General features: G+C 60.5%; 2 protein-coding genes across 5 annotated transcripts in view; one reads left to right on the top strand and one right to left on the bottom strand.

Annotated features, from left to right (window-relative positions):
• Positions 1-7,592, top strand: part of Rexo4 (REX4 homolog, 3'-5' exonuclease) — a 16,362-nt gene extending 8,770 nt beyond the window's left edge. The window contains exons 2-9 of one of the 2 annotated variants that reach the window (XM_012516733.2): positions 121-126; positions 463-812; positions 1,887-2,024; positions 2,195-2,388; positions 3,552-3,640; positions 4,659-4,733; positions 5,643-5,717; positions 6,673-7,592. In XM_012516733.2, the coding sequence (XP_012372187.1) occupies positions 511-812; positions 1,887-2,024; positions 2,195-2,388; positions 3,552-3,640; positions 4,659-4,733; positions 5,643-5,717; positions 6,673-6,792 (993 nt within the window). In that variant the 5' untranslated portion in view covers positions 121-126; positions 463-510 and the 3' untranslated portion in view covers positions 6,793-7,592. Of the gene's footprint in view, positions 1-120; positions 127-462; positions 813-1,886; positions 2,025-2,179; positions 2,389-3,551; positions 3,641-4,658; positions 4,734-5,642; positions 5,718-6,672 lie in introns of both variants that reach the window. The other variant, XM_023700423.1, reaches the window with a different exon arrangement.
• Positions 6,190-25,415, bottom strand: Stkld1 (serine/threonine kinase like domain containing 1). 3 transcript variants are annotated; one of them, XM_004640541.2, is made up of 20 exons: positions 25,237-25,415; positions 23,902-23,988; positions 21,673-21,717; positions 19,083-19,157; positions 18,107-18,208; positions 16,264-16,334; positions 15,681-15,796; positions 14,277-14,395; positions 13,309-13,472; positions 12,651-12,781; positions 12,131-12,214; positions 11,127-11,243; positions 10,349-10,489; positions 9,570-9,698; positions 9,096-9,224; positions 8,895-9,023; positions 8,333-8,473; positions 8,031-8,110; positions 7,736-7,884; positions 6,190-6,358 (listed from the first exon to the last, which is right to left on the bottom strand). In XM_004640541.2, the coding sequence occupies exons 1-19, from the start codon at positions 25,297-25,299 to the stop codon at positions 7,759-7,761; spliced, it is 2,049 nt and encodes a 682-aa protein (XP_004640598.1). In that variant the 5' UTR covers positions 25,300-25,415; the 3' UTR covers positions 6,190-6,358; positions 7,736-7,758. The 3 variants fall into 3 exon arrangements, with proteins under 3 accessions (XP_004640598.1, XP_023556188.1, XP_023556187.1); XM_023700420.1 differs by lacking the exon at positions 10,349-10,489; XM_023700419.1 differs by lacking the exon at positions 11,127-11,243.
• Positions 25,416-25,635: the final 220 nt, after the last annotated feature.

Here is a 25,635-nt window from a genome sequence, read left to right as displayed (position 1 = left end):
GTAATAAAATAAATAAATAAATAATTTTTAAAAAGTTTCTTTAAAAAATAAATAAATAAATAAAATCAATGCTTGCGGGGCTGGGGATATAGCTCAGTGGCACAGCGCCTGCCTTGCAAGCGTGAGGTCGAGAGTTCAGTTCCCAGCATCAAAAATAACCAACGCTTGGACACAGTTTGCTCATCTGTTCCTTGGGCCCCTGGTGACACGCTCTGCATTGCTCAGCCACTCAGCAGCCCCTGAGGTGACACGTGGGTTCGTACCACGGGTGCAGGTGTAAAATTGTGTGTTTCAGTAAGAAAAAGCAGTTGGGAATTGTATCAAGGATGCCGATAGGAAGTACATGTAAATGTTGTGGACACACGTCTGTATGTGTGTGTGCATGCATGCAAGTCCTTTCAACCTGTTTAGTGTCATTTCCAAATTAAAGCATGACTTGTATTTTATTTTGGACTCAATTAGCTGCTGAAACAAAAATCACAGGTCCTGGGAAAGCCTACTGCCGCACAGATGGATCCCAAAGAGCAGCCCCGAGCTGCCCAGCGGAACAGAAAAGAGACCTCAGAGCAGTCGAAGAGAGATGAGCCACCCCAAGAGAAACTCCAGGGGGCTGTGGGGGGATCTGCCCGCTCTGGGCCTAAGAGGGCCAGGAAGGTGCCGGTGCCTCCCACAGAGGCCAGTGGAACCCAGCATCAGGAAGGAGCCCAAAAAAGGACCAACGGCAACATCCTCACGAAGCCCGGGGACATCAAGCGCAAGAAGCGGAAAGCTGGGGGTACAGCTGTGGTCTCTGCCCCCGCCCCACCCACTGAGTGAGTACTGGCCAACTCTGCCTGGGCCTTTGGGGACGGGGGACACCCCAGGTGCCACACGTGGCGTCCACCACCTGCACCGCAGAGGCCACGCGCCTGGGTCTCCCTGCCGAGATGCTGCCTGCTGTTCCACTTACTTGTGTGATACTTCTTCTGTGGAGTAGGCGTGGCAAGGGCTGAGCTGTGAGCGAAGGAGTTTAAGATCAACTCCAGAGAAAGCGGGCTGCTCACCCTGCCTCGGCACACAGCCGGGCCCGCCCGGGGCACCGGCCAAAGCCCCGGCGTGAGTGAGTGCTGGCACCGCAGAGCCCGAGTGGAAATCCCGCGCCTGCGTCTGGCCAGTGAGGTAGCCCAGGGCGGGTTCCCGACACGGGCTGCGCCTTGGTGTGGTCATCGGGGGAGCCCAGAGATTGCGTGGTGGGCATGCGCAGTGGGCACTGTGACGGTTGTTCGCGTGGGCCAGGCCAGGAACTGTGGCCTTCCCTGTGGCCTTCTCCAGCTCAGCTGGAGGCGGCCGCTTGTGTGTCAGAGGCTGCTTCACATCACCTGGACGTTCAGGGCAGTGGCAGAGGGCTGTGGGCACAGGGTCCATGCCCCCGTGTGGCATCAGACAGGACAGCAGCCAGCAAGGCCCTTCTGTCTTGAGGTGGGAGACAGACCGACAGATGCTTCTGTAGCCGCGTGAGGGGACTGGAGCACATGGAGAGGAGGGTCTGCTGCTGGCCGGGAGGAACCTGAGAGCCGCTCAGCACAGGCACCACCATGGCGCCTCTGTCCGCCTCTTGGCCCTGGTGCCCTCGTGTTTCCTGATCATCTGATAGTGAACTGTTACCACCTAAGCGCACTCAGATGCCAGCCGTCCCTCTGCCTCCCGGGGAGGTGCTTGCTCTTGCCTTACATTCCCTGTTTCTCTGTGGCTTAAATCTTGGAGGACAAGCATGTTGGCTAGGTAAAAAGAAAAGTCGCAGAAGGGCCAAGATTGTCTCCGTGGGCACCTGTGAGCCCACCAGCACCACAGAGCCAGGGCTTGCAGGGGCGCCTGGCCTGGTGGCCAGCTGCTCTTGTCTGTTTTAGGGAGGACATCTGGTTTGATGATGTGGACCCAGTCGACATTGAGGCTGCCTTGGGCCCAGAGGCAGCCAGGGTAGCGAGGAGGCAGCTCGGGCAGAACGAGAGCAGCGTCTCCCTGGAGAAGGAGCAGGCCTTTGACGGGTAGGCAGGGTCAGCCGGGGCTAGGAGCAGCCTCTTCCAGGGTGAGGCTCTGGGGGGCCACGGCTGCCCTTCGGGTGTGTGGAGTGGCACTGCGAAGGGCGGCGCAGGACTCTGCCCACTGGGTCTGGCTTGGCGTTACGGCGTTTGTTACCCAGAGCTTTGGTTCCCAGCCTGACTAAAGCCTTGGCCTTGGACTGCGAGATGGTGGGCGTGGGCCCCAAGGGGGAGGACAGCATCGCTGCCCGCGTGTCGCTCGTGAACCAGTATGGGAAGTGCGTATACGACAAGTTCGTCAAGCCGACGGAGCCTGTGACGGACTACAGGACAGCCATCAGCGGGGTGCGGGCCGAGCACCTCCAGCAGGGTACAGTGTCGATTCGCGGCGCGTGGGCACCGGCCTGGGAGTCATGGTCAGGGCCCGTGTTTCCTCTGTGAGGACACCCAGCACCCCTAGAGTCCCAGCACTACTTACCCCAGCCCACTGCACCTTTATGTCCTGCGTGTTGGGAACGAGGTGGGAAGCTGTTGGACAGACCACAGGGTCTCTTGTGAAGCCCTGGAGGTTGTGAGCAGAGAGGCCTGGTCTGGCTTAGGGTCCAGCAGGGTCCCCATGGCTGTGACAGTGCGGGTCAGGAAGCTTGTTAACGGGTGGGCCGGCAGGGAGGTGTCTGTAAGGTGGCAGGAGAGGGCCGCCCCGTAAGCAGCAGCCGGGTCTCCACGTGCTGCGTGGGGAGGGGCGCCACATGCTCCTAGACAGGCCGCTCAGAATCTGTCCCACACAACTGCCCATCACGCCTTGGGTCCGTGGCCTGCCTGGTAGCCCTGGAGCCCTCAGATCCAAGATTTGGTCCCCGTCCTGTGAGGGAGGCCAGTGTCCTCAGCGCTGCCCTGGGTTGGGTGGAGTCACAGGTGTGAGTGTGGCTCTGGGACCCTTCCAAGGTGTCTGCAATGACGTGGAGCCAGCGTCTGGGACAGTGTGCCCCCCAGTGCCCAGGGGTGAGGGCTGGTTGGCTTTTAGGGGAGGGGGCTTAAGGTTTTTTGAGATAATGTCTTACTGTGTAGTTCAGGCTACTTTTGGACTGGTTCACTGTGTAGCCCAGGCTGGCCTTGAGCTCACGGTGATCCTCCTGCCTCCACCTCGAGTGCTGGGGTGGCAGGCGTGCACCACCATGCCCTCAGAGGGCCAGTTTTTATCTCAACTTGGAAAATTACAGAAGTTCAGCTCCAGGGCCGGGGAGGTGGCTCAGTGGAATAAGCGCTTCCCTGGCAAGCGCAAGGGCCTGAGTTCAATCCCCAGTTCCGCAAAAAAAAAAAAGTTCAGCTCCCAACTCTGAGGACTCTGAAGGATCGCCGAGGGCTCTAACCTGAGTTAGAGATGCCGTAGGCATGATGGGGCCGTGGAGTGTCCCTATGGGGAGGACCACGGGTGCCCCACGCATGCTGGGTGTGGCCAGCCTCCAGCCTGGGGGCCTCCCTCTGATGGCAGCAATGCACAGACTGAACCGCCTGCCTTTCTCTGACTTTCAGGCAAGGAGCTCAGCGTTGTGCAGCGTGAAGTGGCAGCCATGCTGAAGGGCAGGATCCTGGTGGGGCACGCGCTGCACAATGACCTGAAGGTGCGCTGCGTGCCGGTGCCCAGTGCCGTTTCCAGAGCGGCTTCTGGAGGTTCATGGTTCTGTACCCCCGCGATGGTGCCCTGTGGCTCCTGCTGGTTCTGGGGCCACGGCAGGCACAGGGCTCCGGTGCCAGCGCAAATGGAGGGGCCTGGCCGAGGAGCTCCCTGGGACCTCTCTAGGGACTCTGTCACCTTGTGTGGCTTACACTGGCAGAGCCCTCATGTGTCACCCGACCGGCCCAGCTCTGCCTGGGTGCTGCTCTGATGCTGGGCTCGGGGGTCGCCAGACACACGCCGCACAGTCTGTTGAGAGGGAGCAGCAGGGACACCACCCAGGGCGCTGGGGGCAGAGCTTGCCTCTGCTCTTCCTCGGGCCACCTCGGTATGGTGCCCTGAGGGCTGCTGCTGACAGTCACGGAGCTGAGCCTCCGCGTTCCCGAGTGCAGCCTTGGTACAGGCCCGCTGCCTCGTCCCTGCCCGAGCCCTCATGATCCTTGCTCACGGCTGGCCTCAGCGGGGGTCTGGATAATCATGGGGTTCCTGGACAGCCATGCCAGGCTGGGTCCCCTTTATAATCCAGCCTACAGTACCCCAAAAAGATGATAGCAAAAATAAGATAATGTTTAAGTACTAAAAGCTAACAAAAGTCACCCGCCACTCATGCATTGAGTCACCTTCCGAGGTGGCCCCAGGGCAGTGTCCCCTGCAGTGACCCCCTGTGCAGGCCACGTGCGAGTCTGGAGGGCCTGGCCGGGGTTGCAGGGTGAGCGGTGGAAACCTGACTCCCCACACACAGGACCGGCTGGTCCAGTCAGCTGACTCCACCTCCTGGATTTCAAGATTTTCTTGCTGCAGTGCTCTCAGGCCGCACCGCACCGCACCGCGAGTCAGGCTGGCAGCGCCCCCCGTGTGTGCACGCCTGCTGGAGGGGCACATGCTGGGGTCCTCTGTAAGATGTTACTTCAAAAGGGGGTCCTCCTGCCCCGATTAAGATGGAAATGCTGGTCGCCTTCCTGCAGGTGCTGTTTCTTGATCATCCCAAGAGGAAGATCCGGGACACGCAGAAGTACAAGCCTTTCAAGCGGCAGGTGAAGGTACTTGGAGCGTGGGCGTGGGCCAGGGGCTTCCTTCTGCTCTGGGATGCCTGACTTGTTCTTAATTTTATTTTTTGGTACTGGGACTTGAACTTAGGACCTTGTGCTTGCTCCGCTGAGTTGTCTCCTCAGCCTTGAAAGCATTTGTGTCTAGTCCTTTCACCTTTAAAAGGAACCTGGACTGGGCATGGTGGTGCGCCCTGTGATCCCAGCTCTTGGCAGGCTGGAAACAGGAGGATCCTGAGTGTGAGCTGTGCACTGAGGCCCTGCGGATCTGTGCTGAGTACATTCAGAGCCCACAATCTGCAGTCTTTAGTTTGCTATATAAAAGAAATAGCCCAAATGACTAAAAAGATAAAAGGAATCTAACAAGGGCTGGGGAGACAGCTCTGGCCTAAGCACCTGCCTGGCTCCATCCTTGGCGCTGCATGCCGTGCCAGCCCCTTGCCAAGCTGGCCACCAGAACCGGGCCTGGTGGTGCCTGCTTGTAATCCCAGCACTGGGGAGGCTGAGAAAGGAGGGTCACCATGAGCTATGAGTCAAGCTGCGTAGCGAGACCCTCTACCAAATTAATTTTAGAAGAAGGACCCTAACAAGCAGGCTGGGGTTCTGCTCCGCGTGGAGCACTGGCCTGCATGCACAACCCCCAGGTTCCTTCCCCAGCCCCATAAAAAGCAAAAGGCAAAAGCAGCTCCATTGGTGGCCAGCATTGGGAGCATGGGCAGGACGCCAGGGAGTGCTGAGGGGGAGGCCAGGCGTGGGCGCCTTTCTCTCCCCGTGTGGGGCGCCGAGGCTTGCACTTGGTGGGGACATGTGTGACTGCTGGCCGGGTGGGTGGGGCTGGGTAACCCCGCTCTCGGCGCAGACACCCCCCGCCCCAGCGCGCCTCGTGCCGTCTCCCACTTGCAGAGCAGCAGGCCATCTCTGAAGCTGCTTTGTGAGAAGATCCTGGGTGTCAGAGTCCAGCAGGAAGAGCACTGTTCGGTGAGCATGGGGATGGCCGCCTTGGGACTACCTTGACCCTGACCCTGCAGTCCAGGCCCGTGTCACCCGAGGGCAGACACAGACGGTGCCTGGTAGCCAGGGCAGCTTTTTTTTTTTTTTTCCTCTCTTGTCTTTTTGGACAGGGTCTCACTGTCAAGTTCATGCTGCCCTGAGCTCTTTGTTGCCCAACTCTGCTGGTCGAACTCCCAGCAGGACTCCTGCCTCAGCCTCCTGAGGGCTGTGAGGAAGGGTTAAAGTCTTAGAAGCACCGCATCAAAAGGCTAGCTCGGGGACGGGGAGATGGCTCAGTAGAATAAACGCTTGCCTGGCAAGCACCAGGGCCTGAGTTCAATCCCCGGTTCCGCAAAAAAAAAAAGGCTAGCTCGTATTACCTGGAGAAGTTCGCCAGTCCATTTAGAGGCAGCGGCAGCCTGCTTTCTGTTATGATGACCAAAGACTCGAGCCTGGGTAGTCCACACAGAGAAGTTTATTTAGCTCCACGGAGTTCAGAGTGTGGCGCCAGCACAGGGTCTCCGGAAGGCCCCAGAGCAAGTGGAGATTTTGAAGAGAGCAGTCTTGTGGGTGCGCAGGAAGGCAGGAGAGGGAAGCTCTGTCCTGCTGTCACGGCTCTCTAGCAGGCTCTGGGGACACAGATGCTCCCCTCAGCCCTGCCCCACGGGACCAGACCCTGGTGCACAACCACAGGCAGATGAAGAGTGCTGCTGGGCCCACCCCACCACAGGACCTGTGCACGGCCTGCGGTCCTTGGGCTTTCTCTGCCTGTCCACTCAGGCCCAGTGCTGGACCCCAGCCCTCAGCCACACTCGTGAAGGCCCCCTGGCGAACCTGACAGAGCCAGCCTCTGCCCTCCCCTTGGCCCCTTCCCTGTAAACGGGCAAAGGTGCGTGGGACAGCCTGGCCCAGCTGACAGCCAGCATGGTTTCCTATCCTTTAGGTCCAGGACGCCCAGGCAGCAATGAGGCTCTATGTCATGGTGAAGAGGGACTGGGAGAGCGTGGCCCAGGACAGGCGGCCCCCGGCCAGTGCCCAGGACCGCCGCAGTGAGGACACATAGTTCCCACCCTCCGCCCTGTGGTGGCACCTCGACACCCCCAGCATGGGACCAGATCATGGGACCAGTGTCTCCCAAAAGAAGCACGTCTGGCGAGCCGCTTTCAAGGCCGAGGGTGCAGGGCATGAGCCACGGGACGGGTGTGCAGGAGAGGACACGAGGTGTGTGTCCCAGGCATGGCCAACAGGTCAGGTGTGCAGGAGAGGGACACCTAGCTGCTGCCGTTGCTTTGATGAGCTCTGGGGGGGTTGGCCTGGTGCTCAGGTAGCTGCCCCGAGGCCACTTTGCCCTCTTATCATGGATGAGGGGATAGGCTGTGCCAGACCACAGGGACCCAGACCAGGTGCCTGCAGCAGCCACTGGTACAGCAGCTGCCTCACTGCGGACTGGACTTTGCTGAGGCTACGGGACCCTCGAGAGGGACTTTGTGGGGGCGGGCTCTGCCCTCCATTTACTGCAGGTGACCCAGGGTTGCCACAGATGGGCACCCAGCAGAGACTTGCACCAGAACACCCAGACACTGGCACCGAAGCAGTGCCTCCCCTGGTCAGAAAGGCTGTGGGCTCCAGCAGGCCAGCCAGGCACATGCTGGCGGGGCCTAGGGGCTGGGCTGGGCTGGGGTGGCGTGGCCGTTACACTGACAGGGACTGAAGCCCAAGCCAGCCATCTGCCTGCTGTGGGGACCCTCCAGGCCGACACTGACAAAGGCAGCCAGGTGCTACAGGAGGGGGGTGTGGGCCTGCGCAGGATATGCAGGGCTCTGGGTCTCATCCCCAGCACACAAATAAACACTGGGCACTGTGGAGGTATGGCTTCTTCCTGCACTCGGGACCTTCGGGGCCCTGCCAGTCAGCCCCCCCAGCCAGCACTTGGATGCACTGCAGCAGCCTCAGGGCCTCTGTACTAGTCACGGAGGGCAGTGGGCGACCCTTCTGTCCATACCTACACTGGGCCAGGAAGGACGGCACCTCAGGGCAGGGCAGGACGGTCCCCCGAGAGGCCGCAGGCTGCCCCAGGCAGCTCCCTGGCCCCAGGGCCGGGCTGCGCAGCCGTCTCCAGGCTCAGGAGCACTTTTTTTGCATAAGAAACCAGCTCCTGGAGGAAAGAAGAGCAGGTCGCTTGTCCCGACAGCCCACTCCATAGCTCTGATTTTGGCCCCGCGTGGGGCTGGACGAGTAAGGACCAGCAGGGAGGGTGCAGCTCCAGGCGTCCGAGGCAGGGGTGCTCCGGCCTGCACTCACCAGGCTGGAGGGGAAGCGGTCCTGGATGTCCTGCGCCAAGGCCCCGATGCCACTGTACTCCAGCTCCGGCAAGATGTCCTCTGCGGGGGGGGTAGAGGGACCCTGAGACCCAGACCCTGCGGCCACAGGGCTCTGACGGTGGGCGGTGCCGCCCTGGGATGCTGGGGTCGGCCTGTCACCCTCAGTGAGCAGCACTGGGTGTGGACAGGCAGAGGTGGGTGCTGGATGAGTGGAAGTTGCCATGGGGCCCCCGCCCCCCCTCCCCCGGGCTCTCCCGCAGGCTGCCACTCCAGGCCCCTCACTGTAGGAGGCGAGGTGGGTCAGCAGCATGCACAGGTTCTCCGCCACCTCGGGGTCGTCCCTGTAGAGCTGGTAGGTCTCCTGCAGCAGGCTGAGGCCACTGCTGCCCTCCTGCAGCACCACCACCCGGAAGGCTGCCAGCTCTGAGGGGCAGTGAGGGAGCCTTCACAGATGGCCCCAGGCTGGTCCTCAGCCCAGTGTCACCAGATGGGCTGATGAGTTCAGAGTGGGCATGAGCAGCCGAGGTCAGGCTGTCCCCACTCCGTGTGGGTGGTTAGGAAGTGGGGTGCTGCCTCCCTTTTCCAAGTGTACCCCCCAGCACAGAGGCAGCAAAGACCCTAAGACCCACAGGGGCACTCAGCTCAGGTGCTGGGTGCTGGCTTCCTGAGGTACGTGCGGGGCAAAGCCTTGGCCTCCCCCAGGGGAAACTGAGGCTCCTGAGGGCAAGGCGCCTTGAATGTCAGGTGGGGGGCTCCACCCGGTCTGCCCCTGGGCCTGCTCCCTTGATCCCATGACACTGTCTCCCGGGCAGAACGTGTCCCCGAGGCCTCAGCCCCAGCTTACCAGATGCCTTTGCGAGGCTGGCCAGGCCCCGGTAGGCGTTGTTCACCAGCTGGACCCTGCCCTGGCCCAGCCGGATGCTTCGCAGCAGCAGCACCACCACCTTTTCCAGCTCCTCCTCCCGAATGCAGCCTGGGGCACAGCGCCGGGTCACTCCCCAGCCTACCGCGGGCTGCCTTCCACTCCCAAGCCCTGGCTGCTCACCCAGCAAGGACAGCAGCCAGAGAACTGCGCAGCCAGCCTCTGCCACATCCACGTCCACAGGGTGGGTGTCTAAAACCTGGACAACCATAGCCGGTAACTTCTTCAAGGGGTCTCTGTTCATGATGACAGCTGGATCCAGAACAGACACAGAGCTCGGGTGCGTGCTGTATTCCTGTCCCCACCCCAACAGGAGAGGACACCTCCACAGCCCGAACCTACAATCAAGGGACAGCCGGCCAAGGGGCTGGGGTTTCCCGGCTCGCCAAGCCCACTGGAGGGCAAGATGGTGTGGGTAGGAGGCAGCTCCCTGGCTCTGGATCAGAGGTCGGGCTGGGGCGTCCAGCTGGCCAGCTGACCCCCGGAGCAGAGCTGCCTGTGTCTCCGTATCTCCACGTCCCCGTCCTGCCCTTGTTTCCCTTTGCTGCCCCATGGGGCTCTGCGTGCTGCGGCGGGAGGACAGGGAGGGAGCCTCACCATCCACCAAGAGGGCCCAGAGCAGGCCCAGGCCACCGAGGCAGACCTCCCGGTCCTGGCAGAAGCTGGTCAGGTGCTGCAGGATGAGTTCACACAGCCCGGCCTGCTGCAGCAGCTCGGAGGCTGGCTCTGCAGGGGGAAGGGGGCCTCCAGGAGCCTGCCTTGCCTGCTGCGGCTGCAGGCATCGTGGTCCTCACCCACCCACGTGCCCAGGCGCCTGCCTGCCCCAGACCAAGCTCATGTCCATGCAGAACCAAAGATGGGGGGCTACCATTTCCAGGGCCTCCGCCCACCCCACCACGAGGCAGGTCAAGCCACTGTGGCTACCCAGTTCGGGGCCCCGCCCTCCCTGTGAGACACAGCCCTTTTGCAGGGAGTGGGAGCTACCCGGTGTTGGGCTGGCTCAGCTATCTTACTTGATGCCTCTTCCCAGATGGGCTCCACAAAAGGGAGCGAGTCACGGGGTAGAGTGGACAGAGTGTCCCCGGGCCAGCCCTGCCCTGTCTCCATGGGCCAGGGTGCTCTGGCTGGGGTCCCTGAGCGCCAAGCAGGCTGAGAGGGGTACACTGTACATTACTGTCCCTGCTGAGCCCTTGGTGACCTCTTGTCACCCAGGCCCCTCCTGGCTGCAGGTCAGAGCCCAGCAGGGGTGGAAATGTGGGGACTGGAGTGGATGTCAGCACACGGCTTGTGCCCCCACATCTGGGAGCAACGGGGTGGTGCTGGGGCCTCTGCAGCGGGCTGCCCTAGGCATAGCCTGCCCACGGGGCGGCACCCACCGTGGTCGGAGACCATGGTGAGCAGGTTGTAAACCTTGACGATGAGCCGCGTCGAGTCAGGGTGGCTCTGCATGACACTCAGCAGCACGGAGCTGAAGCTGGCATCCCAGGACACCTTGGTGTCGGTGTCCCGCACCAGTGCTGCTCGGGCCAGAGGAAAGCCCGGGTTCAGCCCAGGGCTGGGTGCCCTACGCCCAGGTCGGGGCAGCATGTCCACCCGGTGTTAGGAAACCCAGGTCCACCTTGGCCCCAGCCACGTGGCAGGCAGCAGAAGGCACGGCCATGGCACCAGGGCTGTGCCCCTGCTCACGGCCACCCTGTGACACCACAGGCCCATACTGGTGTCACAAGCCAGCAGCTAGGGCCGGTGGGCCAAAGTAAAGACAACACAATTCAGGGTCAGCCTGCAGCTCTTTGGCATAGCCCTAGCCTAGCACGCATGAGGACAAAGGTCCTGGCATTACAAAAAAGCAAAACAAAACCTAAACTGTTCATGGAAATCGAACCCTCAGTAATAAAGTTGGAAAAGCAAGTCCTGACCAAAGTCAGTTAAGTGATCTTGCCACCCAGAGCTGTAGGGGCCGCTCCTTGGCTGAGAGCTCAGCGTCCCGTCCCCTGCTGGGCAGTGAGAGGCCTGCTGGGGACGCAGCCCACCTCCAAGTCAGCGGGGAGGACCCTGTCCTGCCCTGGGCCACCGGAGCCCACGCCTTCAGGCTCGTGGAGTGGCCCCGGGCTGGCGTGGACCCCTGGGGGCACAGCTCGGGCCAGCCACACCCACCTTGGCCCAGCACGCGCAGCAGCAGGGTGCAGGCGCACAGCTGCACCTCCAGGAGCCTCTGGTGCTGCTCCATGGCGGCCACCACCACCGCCACCAGCTCGGAGGGCCAGGGCAGCCCTGGAAGGCAGGGTGCGGGGACACGTGTGGGGAGCCAGGCCTAGAGGCTGCAGGGGCACAGGAATTGGGGCGGGCAGAGGGCAGGGGCCTGCGTGACCAGGCATCTTTCTCTTCCTAGCAGTGGTGGAGACAGAACCAGGGCCTCACCCTGGCGGGCAGGCACTCGCCACTAAGCGACACGGTCAGCCCAAGAGTTGCCATATTTTTTGTTTAAGAAACAGGCTCTCTTGGGCTGGGGAGATGGCTCAGTGGCATCAGCGCCTGCCTGACAAGCGCCAGATCCTGAGTTCGATCCCTGTACCAAAACAATAGGCTCTCCCTGTGCGGCTTAGGATGCAAGAGATCCTGCCTCGGCCTCCCGAGTGCTCAGAGCAGAGATGCCAACCCCATGCCAGGCTACGCCAGGCGTGTGCTCCCAGCAGCCCAGGAGCGAGGTCCCTCCTCTCACAAGCTGCACTTCTCCAGTGAGAAAACGGCTGGCTCCGGGGCACGGTGGTGCATGCCTGTAAGCCCAGCGCTCGGAGGCTCAGGCAGGAGGATCACCAGCTCACCGTGGAGATTACGTTCAGGAGGAAGGCAGAAAAGGTATTCACGGGGACTTGCGTGCGAGCCGGTGTGTCCCTGCAGGGGCTGGAAGTGCAGCCTGGGCCCGGGCCTCACCCTCCACAGGCACTCAGGCCCGCCTGCACATCTCCAGCGCGTCCAGCAGGGTGCTGTCCCCAAGAACAGATGCGGAGGCCCACTGAGGGCACAGCAGGATGGAGGACATCGGTGGGACCCCCCCCCACAGGCATGGCAGCAGGGAGCGGCCGATGCTGCGCTGTCCGAGCAGGTGGCATAGGCCCCAGGCCCTCCCGAGAACAGAACCAGGCCTCTGAGGCCCCTACCGAGCTGGTCCTCAGGCATGGAGATGAGCTTCTTCATGGCTCTGAGCTGCACCTCAGGGTGGCTGGAGAAGGTCTGCATGACCTCTGCAGGGGACAGTAGGGCATGGGGGACCTGCTCAGGGCCAGCCAAGCAGGTTCTGCCCCGTCCTGGGAGCTACACCACCAGGCCCCAAGATGGCGCTTTTATCCCCAGACCACAAATTGAGCCAGGTGCCTTGTCCCAGCTCTTGCCCAAGTCTGTGAGGCTGCCCTGAGCCCTGGTGCGTGTGTGCTGCCGCCACCTGGGCAGGGCCGGCACACAGGTCAAGCTGGGTGCAGGAGCAACAGCACGGGCTCAGGCTTGGGACTTGGAACACACAGAGATGGAGGGGTCACTGGTGGGGCCTGCCTGGCCACTGTGCAGGGCATGGGAGAGGAGTAGGCCCACTGAGACAGGCACGGGGCAGGCGTGGCCTTCCAGAACCACATAGGGCACTGGGCCACGGCAGCTGCCAACGCCTGCCTCTGTCCCCACCATCACCTAGAATGCTGGCCATGTTGCCTTCCAGCAGCACGGTGGTGATCTCCTCAGGTATCCCTAGTCCGTGCAGGCTCAGCGCGATGCTCGGGGACTTGAGCGAGGCTTTCCCAAAGGTGATGCGGATCACATCCCTAGCAGAGGGGCAAAGACAGTTGGCCGCCTCCTGGGGCCCTGGCAGCTGCTTCCGGGTTGGCCCCAGCTCGTCCTTCCTGGGCACCAGCCTCCTGAGCTGAGATCTGTCTGGGTGTGTCTCTCAGGATGCCCAAGTGCCCAGCAAGGGCCTGGCACCTCCCCTGCAAGGACTCCTCTGCAGAGGTGCAGGTCACCCCTGGGTCCTGGTGCTTTTGCCTGCAGGACTACTTTCTCCATAAAAACAAAGACAATCAGATTTTTACAGCTGGTTGGTTCAAAGACCAATGGTTTTCACATCTGATTTTAAATTAGCATTTAAACTTGTTCCTGGGCCACACCCCTGCCCCATCCTGGTGGCTGCTCCCACACAGGTGTGCAGGCGCCAGCTGCCACGCTGGCGCAGCCCATGGGCACGCGCAGATACCAGGATGGTGTTGGTGGTCCAGAAGTACTGGCGCCCCGACTGTGCTGGGGCAGAAGGACACTGGAAGGCAACTGTCAGACTACAAACTGCCCCTCAGCTCACTTGATTGTGATCCGATCTGAGGGGTTGATCTGCAGCATTGCAGGCAGGAGGAGCGAGAAGGTGTCCGCTAGGGGGACCTCCCGCTCGGCCACGGTCTCCAGCAAGGCCCGCAGGCCACCTGGCTGCTGGCGCAGTGACTTCCGCAGGTACATGGCCTCCACACCCTGTGAGGACAGCACATGCTGTGTCTCTCTGACCAGGTGAGTGGTAGGCCTGGCCACGGGCAGGGAAGGCATGGGACCAAGGAAACCCCAAGGGGCCAGCGGCCAGCCAGAGGCCACAAGAGCAGGAGCTCCTCTGTGGAGAATGACATAGGTCAGAGAGGGGCAGGGGACAGCCTGCCCTGTCCTGTGTGGACCCAGCTTACAAGAGGGGCAAAGGGCCACTCCGCAGAAAGCAGCAGTGCCCAAGGTCACCAGTGCTGGGCACTGGTGTGGGGGGCTCCTCTGGCCCTTGTTCCCCTGGAGCCTTCCACAGGGATGGAGGGCAGGGTGCTTCTCAGAGGTGCAGCCTGGGATCTGGGAGGAGGAGGAGGTGACGCTGGGGCCCAGCCAGACACTTGTGCCAGGTGTGGAGGAGGCTGGGGGCAGTCCCTGCTCTCAGCCTGGCATCCCTACCTCTCTCTGCAGCAGGGCTCTGCTCCACAGCCACATGTGGGCCTGCCCTGCTGCCTGCCCCTCCTCTCTGCCCAGCACGTGTCCTGGAGCACGATGCAGTAGGGACAAGACAGAAGCCACCTGCCAGGATGACAGGAGAGCAGGCCCCTCCAACCTGTGGGTTCATGCCCAAGCTCCAGGCCTCAGCTCCTGGCATCGAGAACACCAGCAAGGGCTCCTGGATGCAGGGTCCTGGGCCGTCAGCCAGGGCAGAGGTATGTGCATGCTGGGGTGAGCGTGACCCTGCAGCTACCGGGTCCTCAGCAGAGCCCAGCAGAGCTGAGCAAGGTATGTGAGTGGGAGGCTGCTCACGTTCAGAAAGGAGCAGCTGGCCAGGTCGAGGAGGATGCAGCCCAGGGACCAGATGTCCGACTTCTGGCTGAAGGAGAAATCGAGGGCTTCAGGGGCCATCCACGACTTCTTACAGGGGTCTGTTGGCACGAAGGGGATTCATTCAGGGGCATGTACCCAGACCAAGCCATGCTGACCTGGCTCTGTTTCCTTCCTGTGGCCCCTGCAAGCAGCCTGAGATGCAAGCTGTGGAGGAGAAAGGCCTCCACCTGGGTCTTGGCCAGGGAGGGTGTCCAGCCTACCCAGGTGTGTGTGTCCATGCCCACGAAGGCTACAGGCGCTGAGAAGGCCCAAATCTCATCTCTCTCAGTATCTCCCCTTCCAGATGCAGGAACCTGGGGCAAAGTTTCAGCTCCCCTTGGTAATACACCTGAACCCCAGAGAGAGCCAGCAGAGCAGGGTCCTCAGGCCAGCCTGCCAGCCCTCCGCAGGCCTCGGGAAGCCCTTCCCTCTCTAGATCTCCACTTCCCAGCCCAACAGCTTTTCTCCAAGCTTCTGTGTCTTCTCCACCTTCCATCCATCCATCCATCCATCCATCCACTTGTACATACCTGTCCATCCACCCCCACCCATCCCTGTGTCCATCTACCCATCCTGCTGTCCTGCCACCCACCCATTCATATGTTATCTACCGTCCATCCTGCCATCCACCAGTTCTACCATCCACCTATCCATCTTATAACCCACCCACCCGTATATCCTGTCAACCACTGATTGTTCACCCATTCATTCTACCACGCACCTATCCATGTACGCATCAGTCCATCTGTCCGTCTGTCCCACTGTGCACCTAGCTATACATACTAGGACCCATTCATCTGTCCATCTCTCCTGGCATCTGCCCATCCGCAGATCCGTCCACCCACCCAGCCAGCCAGCCTCTGGGTACCAAGGACAGTGCTGCCAGCCACTGTGACCCAAGACATTCTGCTTACTGGAATCCTGCTCCTGGCCGTTCTGTCCGCCCGGACAGCTCCCACAGGCTTGAGGCCCAGCTCCCACCTCCCTGCGTCTCTTCCCCTTCCACTCCCCACCACCTCCCTGGCCGTTTCAGGCCTCGGTACAGCAGCATGCATGGCCAGTGCCCACCCCAGGGACCCTCTGTTCTCCACCGCGGTCTCCTTCTGGGGCCTTCTTTTCCCTAACAAGGACTAACAGTTTCAGGAGCACCACAGCAGGCTCCCCATTCCGCAGGGCTCCTCCTCTCCGTGCTGGACTCTGCACCCAGCCCACAGTGGCACTGTCGCCCAGCTATGGCCCAGGCACGGGGTCTCTCTGACCTGAGGTCAGTGGCCACAGCCCACCCACAGTGCCCAAGGCCACCCCTTGCAGCCCCCTCTCCCAGCCCGGGGGTGCTCTGGCCACCTTCCTCCGCGCGGACGTTCCACTTGGCTCGGTGGGTCATCAGCGCGTGGCAGCTGAGGTCCTGCAGCTTGCACTGGTTCTGGCCCACCAGGATGATGTTTGAGGGCTTAAGATTCCTGCAACCCAGAGGTGGCACCTGGGGCTGCAGGGTGGCCTTGAGGACCCCTCTTAGGGGCCACACATGGTCAGGCTTTCTCCTGATTCCACACCCCTCCCCTCTTTCCAAAAATGCCCCTACTTAGCTCCCTTAATAAACAGTTTCCTAGTCACATGTGGCAGCACACACCTATAACCCCAGCGCTCAGGGAGGCTGAGGCAGGAGAACTGCAAGGTGCAGGTAGCTTCGCATGCCCCTCAGGGAGGTCTCAGCCACGTGTCACACTGTGTAATAACTGCTGAGGTACACGGGACCACGAGTGCACACTCCGGGCCCAGTGGGCTTTCTCTTTTCCTTAGTTAAGATGCACGTGTTCGGAACTGCAGCCATCCCCAGCCCTCCCCCTCCCTGGGCAGCATCTCTGCCCACCCACGTGCACGCTGTCCAGCACTTCCACGGCCCGCAGCCGGGAGCCCTCTGCCTCACCTGTGCAGGATGTCCAGGTGGTGCAGGTACTCCAGCGCATCCAGCACCTGGACCAGCATGGTCTGCAGCCACTGGGGAGAAGCACGGATGCCAGTGTGGGTGGGCAGGTGGCCCTCACAGCGACCGGGCGGGCAGCGGCCTGCTGGGGACACGGGGTGCCCAGGGCAGCCTCTCTGTGGTCCACACTGCCCCACACTGTGGGAACTCAGGTAGAGGCCCTGCTAGGAACCAGAGACTCAGAAGCCCTTCTGTCCTTCCAGTGAAAGAGCCCAGCAGAGGTTGCTCAGGAAGCCCTCCAAGTGACACCCTAGCTGCACTTAGTGCCTGGGGCAGGGGTTGACAGCATGTCTCTGCAGTCCCTAGACCCCATGCCACTGTTTCTGGGCCACCCAGGAGTCAGGGAGGCTGGGCGCCACAGGCGCCACACCAGCCAGAGTGGCTCGGGTGCTGGGATGTCTGTGTCTCCCAGGACTGCACCCCACCAGTAGCAGATGCCCAGAGCTGCCTCTGAGGCTCCTGCCAGAGCCTGCCATACAGCCCCAGAGAAGCGCTCAGAGAAAAGCAGACAGGAGCCACGCAGGGCAGGGCCTCGACCCGAGGGGGAAGCACAGTAACCCAGCTTCCAGAAGAAAGCAGACGGAGCTTGGGAGCGCAGGCGGAAGAGGGCAGACACGATCACCGGACTTCACCACCTCTAAGACCTTTGCCCGTCACAAGACGCCATTAAGGAAGCGACTCAGCAGACACCCTGACACTCGGGTCCAGAGTGCAAGGAGGACGCCTGGAGGCTGGGTGCACGCCTGGGACCCCAGCCTTCTGGGAGGCCAAGGCAGGAAGGCTGAATGCTCAAGCCCAGCCTTACAACTTAGTGACTTAGTGATGCCTTTTTTTTTCTGTATTTTTTAGGGAAGGGTTTACAGGGTGTTCAGGGTCTCACTGCTAGATCAGACTCGTAGTGATTCTGTTTACAGCCTCCCAAGTGCTGGAATTACAGGCTTGCATCACCACACCAGTCTCAAATCACCATCTCATCAAGCCCTGGGGGCAGGGCCAGCACGGCAGGCCCAGGGATGGAACCCACAGCCCAGCCCCTGCGCCTGCTTGCAGGCACTTTAATCCACTGAGCTATTTGGCTAGCCCTCTCAAAACATTTTTTTTTTTTTTAATTATAAAGGACCAAAAATGTAGCTGAGTGCAAAGGCCCTGGGTTCAATCCCTAGTGCCTAAAAAAAAAATTTTTTTTTTAATTTTTAAAGGAACTAGGCATCAATAAGGGGGAAAAAAACCCCACCTAAATGTTTACATAGACGGGGGCTGGGGAGACAGCTCGGCAGTCTAAGTGCCTGCCTGGCAAGCACAAGGGACAGGGTTTGATCCCTGTACCACATTCCGTGCGGGCCAATGAAACCAGGCGCGGTGGCGCATGCCTGTAATCCCAGCACTGGGGAGGCCGAGACCGGGGGAGCACTATGAGTCCAAGCTGCGTATCGAGACCCTGCACCAAACGAAAGATCAGAAACAAATTTAAATTGTTTACATGGGCAAAACGCCCAGACAGGCACAGAAGAAACCATCACAGCAGCACTTGTTTCACACCAATGGAAACAAGTGTGGGCACTGGGCAGGCCAGCCGGGGCAGCCCTGGGGGCCACGCAGGGCCGTGTGGGGACCGCCACTCAGACACAGCACCACACGCTGCCTGCTGAGCTGCAGCGACTGCCTGGGGCCTCTGGAGCCCACACATGCGTGGCTGTCACTGTGTGTCGCACACACTTGGGGATGCAAGCCAGGCTGGGGCACCTGCCCTCCCAGGCCCTCTGGAGCAGGGGACCACAAGTGCCACCTGAGCGTCAACGACAGCCTTCTCCTTCCTCTTTGCCTCAATGACGTCCTGGAAGCTCTCCGGGCTGTACTCCATCACCAGGCAGAGGAACGTGGAGGAGACCTGCAGGCCACAGGCCCTTAGCCGGCATCGCCCTTGGGGCAGCCTGCTGGACATCTGTTCCCCCTACCCCCCTCCGGGCTCCATCAGCACTGGCTGCCCCTGGGCTGGGCTGGCCATGCCACCCCACCTGCTCTGACCCCTTCTCCGCAGAGCCTCCCTGGCCAGGGCCACCCAGGGCGCCCTCCATGCCGAAATGTCCTCTTAGCTCCTCGGGCTGCTAGGGACGTGTGCGGAGCTGCACACAGCGAGCCCCATCCCAGCACTGTCTTGCGAGAGGCCTCGGGTGGGGTCAGTGCTGTGAGATGTCCCCTCCACCTCCCAGGGCCTGCTCGGCACCCCTCCTGCCGCCTCTGTCCCATCCGGAGTCTCTGGTTCCTTGTAAGGACGACAAGTCCCACAGCCTGCATGACGAGGCCAGCTGTGCAGAGCCTTGTGGCCCTGGGTGGCTCCCACCCTCTCTGAGCCCCTGCCCCACCAGGACAGGAGAGTGGCGCTTCCAGCCCCGTGCGTCTTCTGGGGCACCAGGATGGAAGGGGAGCTGGCTGGTGACACACAGGAGCTTCAGGCATGAGGGGCTGGGGCTGGGTGCCCATCAGGGCAGTAGCTCCTGGGCCGCCCTCCACGGGCTGAACCCTTGCCAGGGCAGACTTCCTCAGACTTTGGCTGACTGCTGAGCCGGGAGTGGCCCCCACACTGCAGGGCACCCCAGCCTCAGCTGCTGCCTGGCCACAGCGTGGGTGGGCGTGTGGGCCCTGCCACCTTCCTCTGGGTTCCACCCTCCGCACAGTGCGCCTGAGCCCACAGCAAGGTGCTCAGCCCAGGCAGGGCCCCGGGGGTCACTGCCACTGGGTGCCTGCACACCCTGCTGACCCACCTCATTGTCCCACATCTGGAAGAGCTCCTCGTAGACAGAGATGTGGGGGTGCCGGAGCTGCAGCAGCGGCATGAGCTGTGGAGTGGAGCACAGTGAGGGGAGTTCAGGGAGCATGCCTGGCACAGCGGGCAGCTGCAGGGCACCAGGCAGGACTGCACATGCGCAGCTGTGCTGTGCGAGGAGACCTGTAACCTCTCCACACCTGCCAGGGTCCCCTGGGATGGTGGTCAACACCTGCCTAGAGGCCCAGAGTCAGGGCTGAGGTCCCATGGGGTTTTTTTTCCAGAACTGGGGACTGAACTCAGGCCCTTGCGCTTGCCAGGGAAGCACTTATTCTACTGAGCCATCTCCCCGTCCCGTCCCACGTTCTGTGCCCAAAAAACTCCGCAAGACAAGAAAACCAAGCATAGGTGTGGTGGTGCACATGCCTAACCCCAGCACTCAGAAAGCTGAGGCAGGAGGGTCACTGTGGCTTCAAGGCCAGCATGGGCTACACAGTGACTCCAAGTCCAGCCTGAACTACAGTGAGACCCTGCCTCAAAAAAGAAAAAGAAAAGGAAGGAGAGAAAGTTTAAGAAAGAAACAAACAAACTGGAAAGTGGACAGCAGGACTCAGCCTCCCAGCCGGTGGGGTGCGCAGGAGGGGAGCCAGCGGGCCTGGCTGAAGAGGAGACGCGCTGACGCAGGGGTGGGGGGCACCAAGAGCGCTCGGCTCCCCTCCCCCAACAGTGCTTCAAAGCCATCCCAGTCAGGCATCCGGAATGGACACCCCGGAGCGTGGGCAGCGGGGTGGGGTGTGCGGCGTGACAGGGACCCTGAGGCACAGGCCTCCCACACCCCATGCCCACGTGTCTGTCCACCCTCAGACACGTCCAGAGACACAGGCCGGCAAGAACAAAGGTGGCAACTGCAGAGACAAAGGCTACAGGACCAGGAGGGAGAGCACACAGCTCAACCATGCAACAGCAGCAAGGCCAGGGGCCCTGCCCAGGTCAGGCACAGGGCACACAGCTGGACTCCCAGCTCCTTGGGAGGCTGAGGCAGAAAGATGGCAAATTTGATGCCAGCCTGGGGAGCTTAGCAAGATCCTGTCTCCAAAAAAATAAAGTTCTTAAAAAAGATTGGGGCCGGAGGCCAGGGAGATGGCTCAGTGGAATAAGCGCTTCCCTGGCAAGCACAAGGGCCTGAGTTCAATTCCTGGTTCCACCCCCCCCCCCAAAAAAAAAGAAAGAAACTAAAAAAAAGGAAAAAAAAGACTGGGGCTGGCGAGATAGCTCAGCTGACCAAGCACCTGCTTAGGCAAGCACAGGGACCAGGGTTTGCTCCCGGCACCACATGCTGCACCGGCCCCGCCCCGGGCAAGCTGGCCGGCCACCGAGACTGGGCCTAGCGGCGCATGCCTGCAATCCCAGTGCTGGGGAGGCTGAAAACAGGAGGATCATTCTGAATCCCAGCTGCGGAGTGAGACCCTGTACCAAATACATAAATAAAAAAAGATTGAGTTATGGGCCAGGGAGATAGCTCAGTGGCTTACACACCTGCCTGGCAAGTGCAAGGTCCTGAGTTTGATCCCAGATACAAAAAAAACAAAAGATTGCGTGTAGCTCAGGTCAAGGGTTCAAGTCCGATTACCTCACACACACAAAAGGAAAACGCCTCAGAACCTCTCTCTGTCAAATTGATAGCTGCCAGCAAGGCATGGCGGCACAAGCTGCAATCCCAGCACCCGGGAAGCTAGAGCCGCAGATCGCTGTGAGGTTGAGGCCAGCCCGGCTAAAGAGAGATCTTGTCTCAAAAACAACAATGACAACAAAAATGGCTAACTACATTATGATAAGTAAGAACGTGGCTGCTAGTCAGATGTGGATGGTAGTTAGGGGTTATTAACATTTTCTTTTTTTCTCATCTGTATTTTCTAAAGTTTACAGTAAGTACTTTTTTGTAATTGAAGAAAAAACTCTTGCTCTCTCCTCTTTCCTGTCTTTGTCTGTCTCTCCCTCCCTCCCTCCCTCCCTCTCCTGTCTCTCTCTCCTGTCTCTCTCTCCTCCCTCTCTCTCGCTCTCTCCTGTCTCTCTCCCATCTCTCTCGCTCCCTCTCTCTCTCCTCCCTCCCTCCCTCCCTCTCCTATCTCTCTCTCCTCCCTCCCTCCCTCTCTCCTCTCTCCTCCCTCTCCTCTCTCCCTCCCTCTCTCCTGTCTCTCTCCTCCCTCCCTCCCTCTCCCTCCCTCTCTCTCCATCCCTCCCTCCCTCCTTCCCTTTCCCTCCCTCCCTCTCCCTCCTCCTTCTCTCTCCTCTCTCTGTCTCTCTCACTCTCTGTCCCTCTCCTCTGTCTCTCTCTGTCTTCCCTCTCCTGCCACACCCAACCCTAAACAGAAAATCATTTCACCGTCAGTTGGTCAGTTGTTGGAGGACCAGCTCACACACCATGACAGCAGCTCCCCTGAGCACCTGGGTCCCCAGGGCAGGGTGCTCCCTGAGACGGGGAGAGCTGGGTCTCCATCCGGGACCCCTCCACCCTGCCCCCTCGCAGGGCACAGAGCAGAGTCCCTGCGTGCCGCACCCGCTCCTCCAGAGGAAGCCTCGGTCGTTACCTCATCCAGGGCCTGGCTGGCGTGATGATGGTCAATGCACTGCACCTGCAGGGGCACAGGGCACCGGGTCAGTGAAGGGGCCACCGCTGCGCTGTCACCACCGGCACCAGCATCACCCCCACCCCCACCTGATGGAGACCACTATGACGCGGCTATGATCAGGATTTAAAATCAACCAGCTGGCTTTCCACGTTTGCTTGTGAGTCCGTGCAAGGCCCAGGCCCCTTGTCCTGAGACGGGCAGCGGACTCATCGTAGGTGAAGCTCTGTGAGTCGCTGGTCCTGCTGAGGCCTGTGGTGGCTGGTGAAGCTGAGGCGCCGCTGAGGACGCCAGCTCCAACCTCACCTACACAAGGACTGTACCTGCAGGCACCTCACTTCTGGGAGGGGACCTTCCTGGAGACAACAGTTCTCTAAATTAACAGAATGTCTTATTTGGAGAAGCCTTTGAGCTGCCCTCTTCTTCAGCATCCCCTCTTTTGTTTGCTAACCAAAAAATGGGGGCCGCCCAGAGAAGATCTTGGTCTTAGCCTCCAGAGAGTCTCGGGTTGTTAGTGTGTCTGGATTCCCCTGGAGCCCTAAGGTCATGCCCCTTGACTCACTGAGGTAAGCCTTGCTGTGCGCTTGTTTGGGAGACGGCAGGCCTAATTAGTTCACAGTCCACAGTAACTTAGGGGTAAGATTAATGCCTTAAGTACCACCATCATCATCACCAGGGTGTGAGGGGTGCTCAGCAAAGAAAACCGGGTTTTTTTGTCTTTTTGAGACAGGTTCTTGCTCTGCAGTTCTGGCTGGACTTGCCCTCACTTTGTAGCCCAAGCTAGCTTCAAACTCACAGCAATCTTCCTGCCTCAGCCTCCTGAGTACTGGGATCACAGGTGTGTACCACCACACCCAACAGAAGAAAACCACTGGAACATTTATCAGAGTTGTTTATATTAGAGAAAAACTGAGAACAAGCTAAATGCTCATTCCTCAGGGGGGGACAGGCAGGGCCAGCTTCAGCACAGGCGCAGGACAGGGGGCCACACAGCCATCAGACCAGAAGAGGAAGCTCTGGGACAGATGACGCCGGGCATGTTCACCATCAGGCGGGGGAAGTGTGCTACTGATTTCAACCACACCATCTTTGTAATAACAAAGAAGCACAGAGATGCTTGGAGAAAGGCTGGAAAGGTACAGGAGCTCCACCTGCATGGCTCCTCAGATTTTTTTTTTTTTTAGAAACAAAGCTTTTTCAAAAGATCCTTCTCTGGGGTCAGTGAGATGGCTCAGCACACTAAGTGCCTGTTTAGACAAGCACAGAGGCCAGGATTCGATTCCCCACACCACAGGCCACACCGGCCCCGCCGCCCAGCAGGCTGAGCCCAGCCACCGAGAGAGGGCGTGGGAGCACATGCCTGCAATCCCAGCGCTGGGAAGGCCGAAAACAGGAGGCTCACTAGGAGCCCCAGCTGCACAGTGAGACCCTGAGCAAGTACATAATAAAATAAAACCAAAAGACCCATAAGTGCCAGAGGCGGTGATCCAGCTGGCTAGACCCTGACCCGCCGGCCAGCAACAGAACAGGAAGTGGACATGGATCCAGGCCGGCTGCTGAGCATCACAGACATGAGGCTTGTGAGGCCTGGCAGTGCAGCGGCTGCCAGCGTCGCCCACCTGCCTACAAGGCCAGCCCTGGATGCCACTCTGTCCCCAACACTACCCCAGCAGCTCCTCTCCTTCAGACACTGCCCTGGGGACACAAGGGGTGCCCTACAGGCTGCGCGCCACCAGCACCCCACCACCCTGTGCTGGTCCGGTCCTGCCCTTATCCCTGTGGGACCATGCCTTGTCCCCACCCTCTCTGGCTCCCTTTTGAGAAAACAGACGATTGTTCAGGTACAGAAGCACCATGTCCCCCAGAATTCAAATCCTCTCAGAAACCAAGGAGCCCTCACAATAGGGCACCCCAAGCTTCACAGTCTGCGGCTGCAAAATGGAGCCTGTTTTGTGCTTGCCAGTGATGATGGGACAGTGACAGAGCACATGACAGGAGCTGCAGCTGGCGTGGCAAAGTAGCATTCCTTCTGCAGCATGCATGGGGGGCGAGGCACATGGGCTGGAAGCATCTGCCCAGCCAGGTCAGCCTCACCCACTGGAAAGCCTTTCTCTAATCCAGGCAAGTAGGGTTTGCAAGAGCACTCCCCCAGGGCCTCCCCGCCGCTTGGGTCTGGGGCTCAGCGCTGACCTGTTTGATCACGTGCTTGACTTTGGTTTTCATTTCCTCCACCACCACGTTCACCCCAAGAGCACCAGGACTCAGCTCCTGCAAGGTCTACAAGGAAGGGCTGTTAGCACACCTGCACGTGGACCAGCACGCACCGGACTCCTGGTGCCACCCCACTACGGGCTGGGTCTGCACGCAGCACGCAGCCCCGCACTGGGTGCCGTCTCTCTGAGGCCAAGTCTGTCTTTTCTCTTTTCTTCTTGATATGTCTGTTACAGAGTCTCACTACACAGCTGGGACTCGCAGTGATCCTCCTGTTTACAGCCTCTCCAGCGCTGGGATTACAGGCATGTGCACCCAGGCCAGCCCAGGTGGCCCGCTCACGCACCCCGGGCGGGGCAGGGCTGGCGCGCCATGTGGATCTGAGGCCAATTCTGAGGCCCCTGTTACACCTCATGCTCCTTCCCGGCCTGTAAGGACACAGGCAGGCGAGAGCACACCCACCCTCTCCATTCCCCACACTTTGCCCCCGCCCACTCATCCACTCCCAAACTGAGAATCCAGACAGAAGGTGCTTCCTGGTCAGAGCACCTTCGCAGTCAGCAGGACTGTTACCTCCACGTGTATGCTGGAGGAAACTGAGGCACAGGGGGCCTGTGGCCGTGGCACTAGTGAGCAGAACTGCCTAGATAGGATCGAAACTCCAAGTTCTGCACGGAGTCAGCCCAGAGAGCAACAGCTACCACAGCACAGCTCTGTAGAGTCCTGGGACTGTGGGCTGGAGGGGGCAGATGCTACTGAGAAGTACAGAATTAGGGAAAGGTGAGAAGTCACTGCCCAGAGGAGAGGTGGGGGAACCCTGTCAGGGAGCCCTTGCAGAGCCAGGATCCTGCTAGGCAGCTCTGGGCAGCCTGACCCTATCAGCGAATGAAGTCAGGAGCAGCACAAGCCCTCGGCCTGGGCCACGCAGGAGCCCCCTTAGGCTCAGTAAAGTGCACTCACAGCTCTCCTTAATGCGTTCTCTGAAAAATAACTTTAAACTGCTCAGGCCACCAGAAACACATCTGCTTTACTGCTATTTTGGAAGTTCTTCCTTATTAAAAAAAAAAAAAACAAAACAAAAACAAAAAAACAAAAAAACAACAACAACACAACCCTCCCAAAGGGAAGGAACTGGAACCCCCAAATTGTTCCCAGATTAGTGAAGTTCTTATGAAGAGTGTCCCCCGTGACAGCCGGTCTCGGGCCGCCGGGCACCAGGCAGGGTCCGGGCGGGAGGAAGGCTGTCCTCGCCCGCGACCCCTTCAGGGAAGCCGGGGCGCAGGAGCCGTTACCGCCCGCGCCAGCCCCGGGCACCTGGTACTTTTCCATGGTGTCCTGCGGGGCAACGCCCTGCCTCACAGCCGGCAGGCTGGCCATGGCGAGTCCCCGCGCTCCGCAGGGGCGCTAGGGGCGACCCTCCACCTGGGCGTCGCCACCCGCGCCCAGAAGCCCAGAAGTCGCGGGCAGGAGACCTTCGGCACGCAGGAGCGCCGAGCAGCGAGCGCCGTGGGCGGGCCTTCTGGGAACCGGCCCTCCCGCGAGCCCGACTGGGGCTGGGGGCGGGGCTTAGTGGCTGGGGGCGGGGCTCAGCGGAGGCCAGGCGGGAGCGCGGGAGGAGGGTGGGGCCTACACGTCGGAGGCGGGGCTCCAGGTGCCGAGACCCGGAAGCTAGGGGATGGGGGCGGGTCCTGGAGCGTGAGGGGCGGGGCGGCG

Source organism: Octodon degus, unplaced genomic scaffold (genome assembly GCF_000260255.1).
Source record: "Octodon degus isolate 3935 unplaced genomic scaffold, OctDeg1.0 scaffold00123, whole genome shotgun sequence".
Classification (NCBI taxonomy): Eukaryota; Metazoa; Chordata; class Mammalia; order Rodentia; family Octodontidae; genus Octodon; species Octodon degus.
Note: the sequence above shows the minus strand (reverse complement) of the source record. Positions and strands in the feature narration are given on the sequence as shown.

What these genes read in the sequence shown, in the direction of transcription:
- Stkld1 (XM_004640541.2), bottom strand. Translation starts at nt 25,299, where the DNA reads ATGGCCAGCCTGCCGGCTGTGAGGCAGGGCGTTGCCCCGCAGGACACC. An exon ending in ACACCATGGAAAAGTACCAG is followed by an intron (nt 23,989 to 25,236) that starts GTGCCCGGGGCT and finishes CCTTCCTTGTAG; the next exon opens with ACCTTGCAGGAGCTGAGTCC. An exon ending in TCAGATCGGATCACAATCAA is followed by an intron (nt 12,782 to 13,308) that starts GTGAGCTGAGGG and finishes CCCCTCTGCTAG; the next exon opens with GGATGTGATCCGCATCACCT.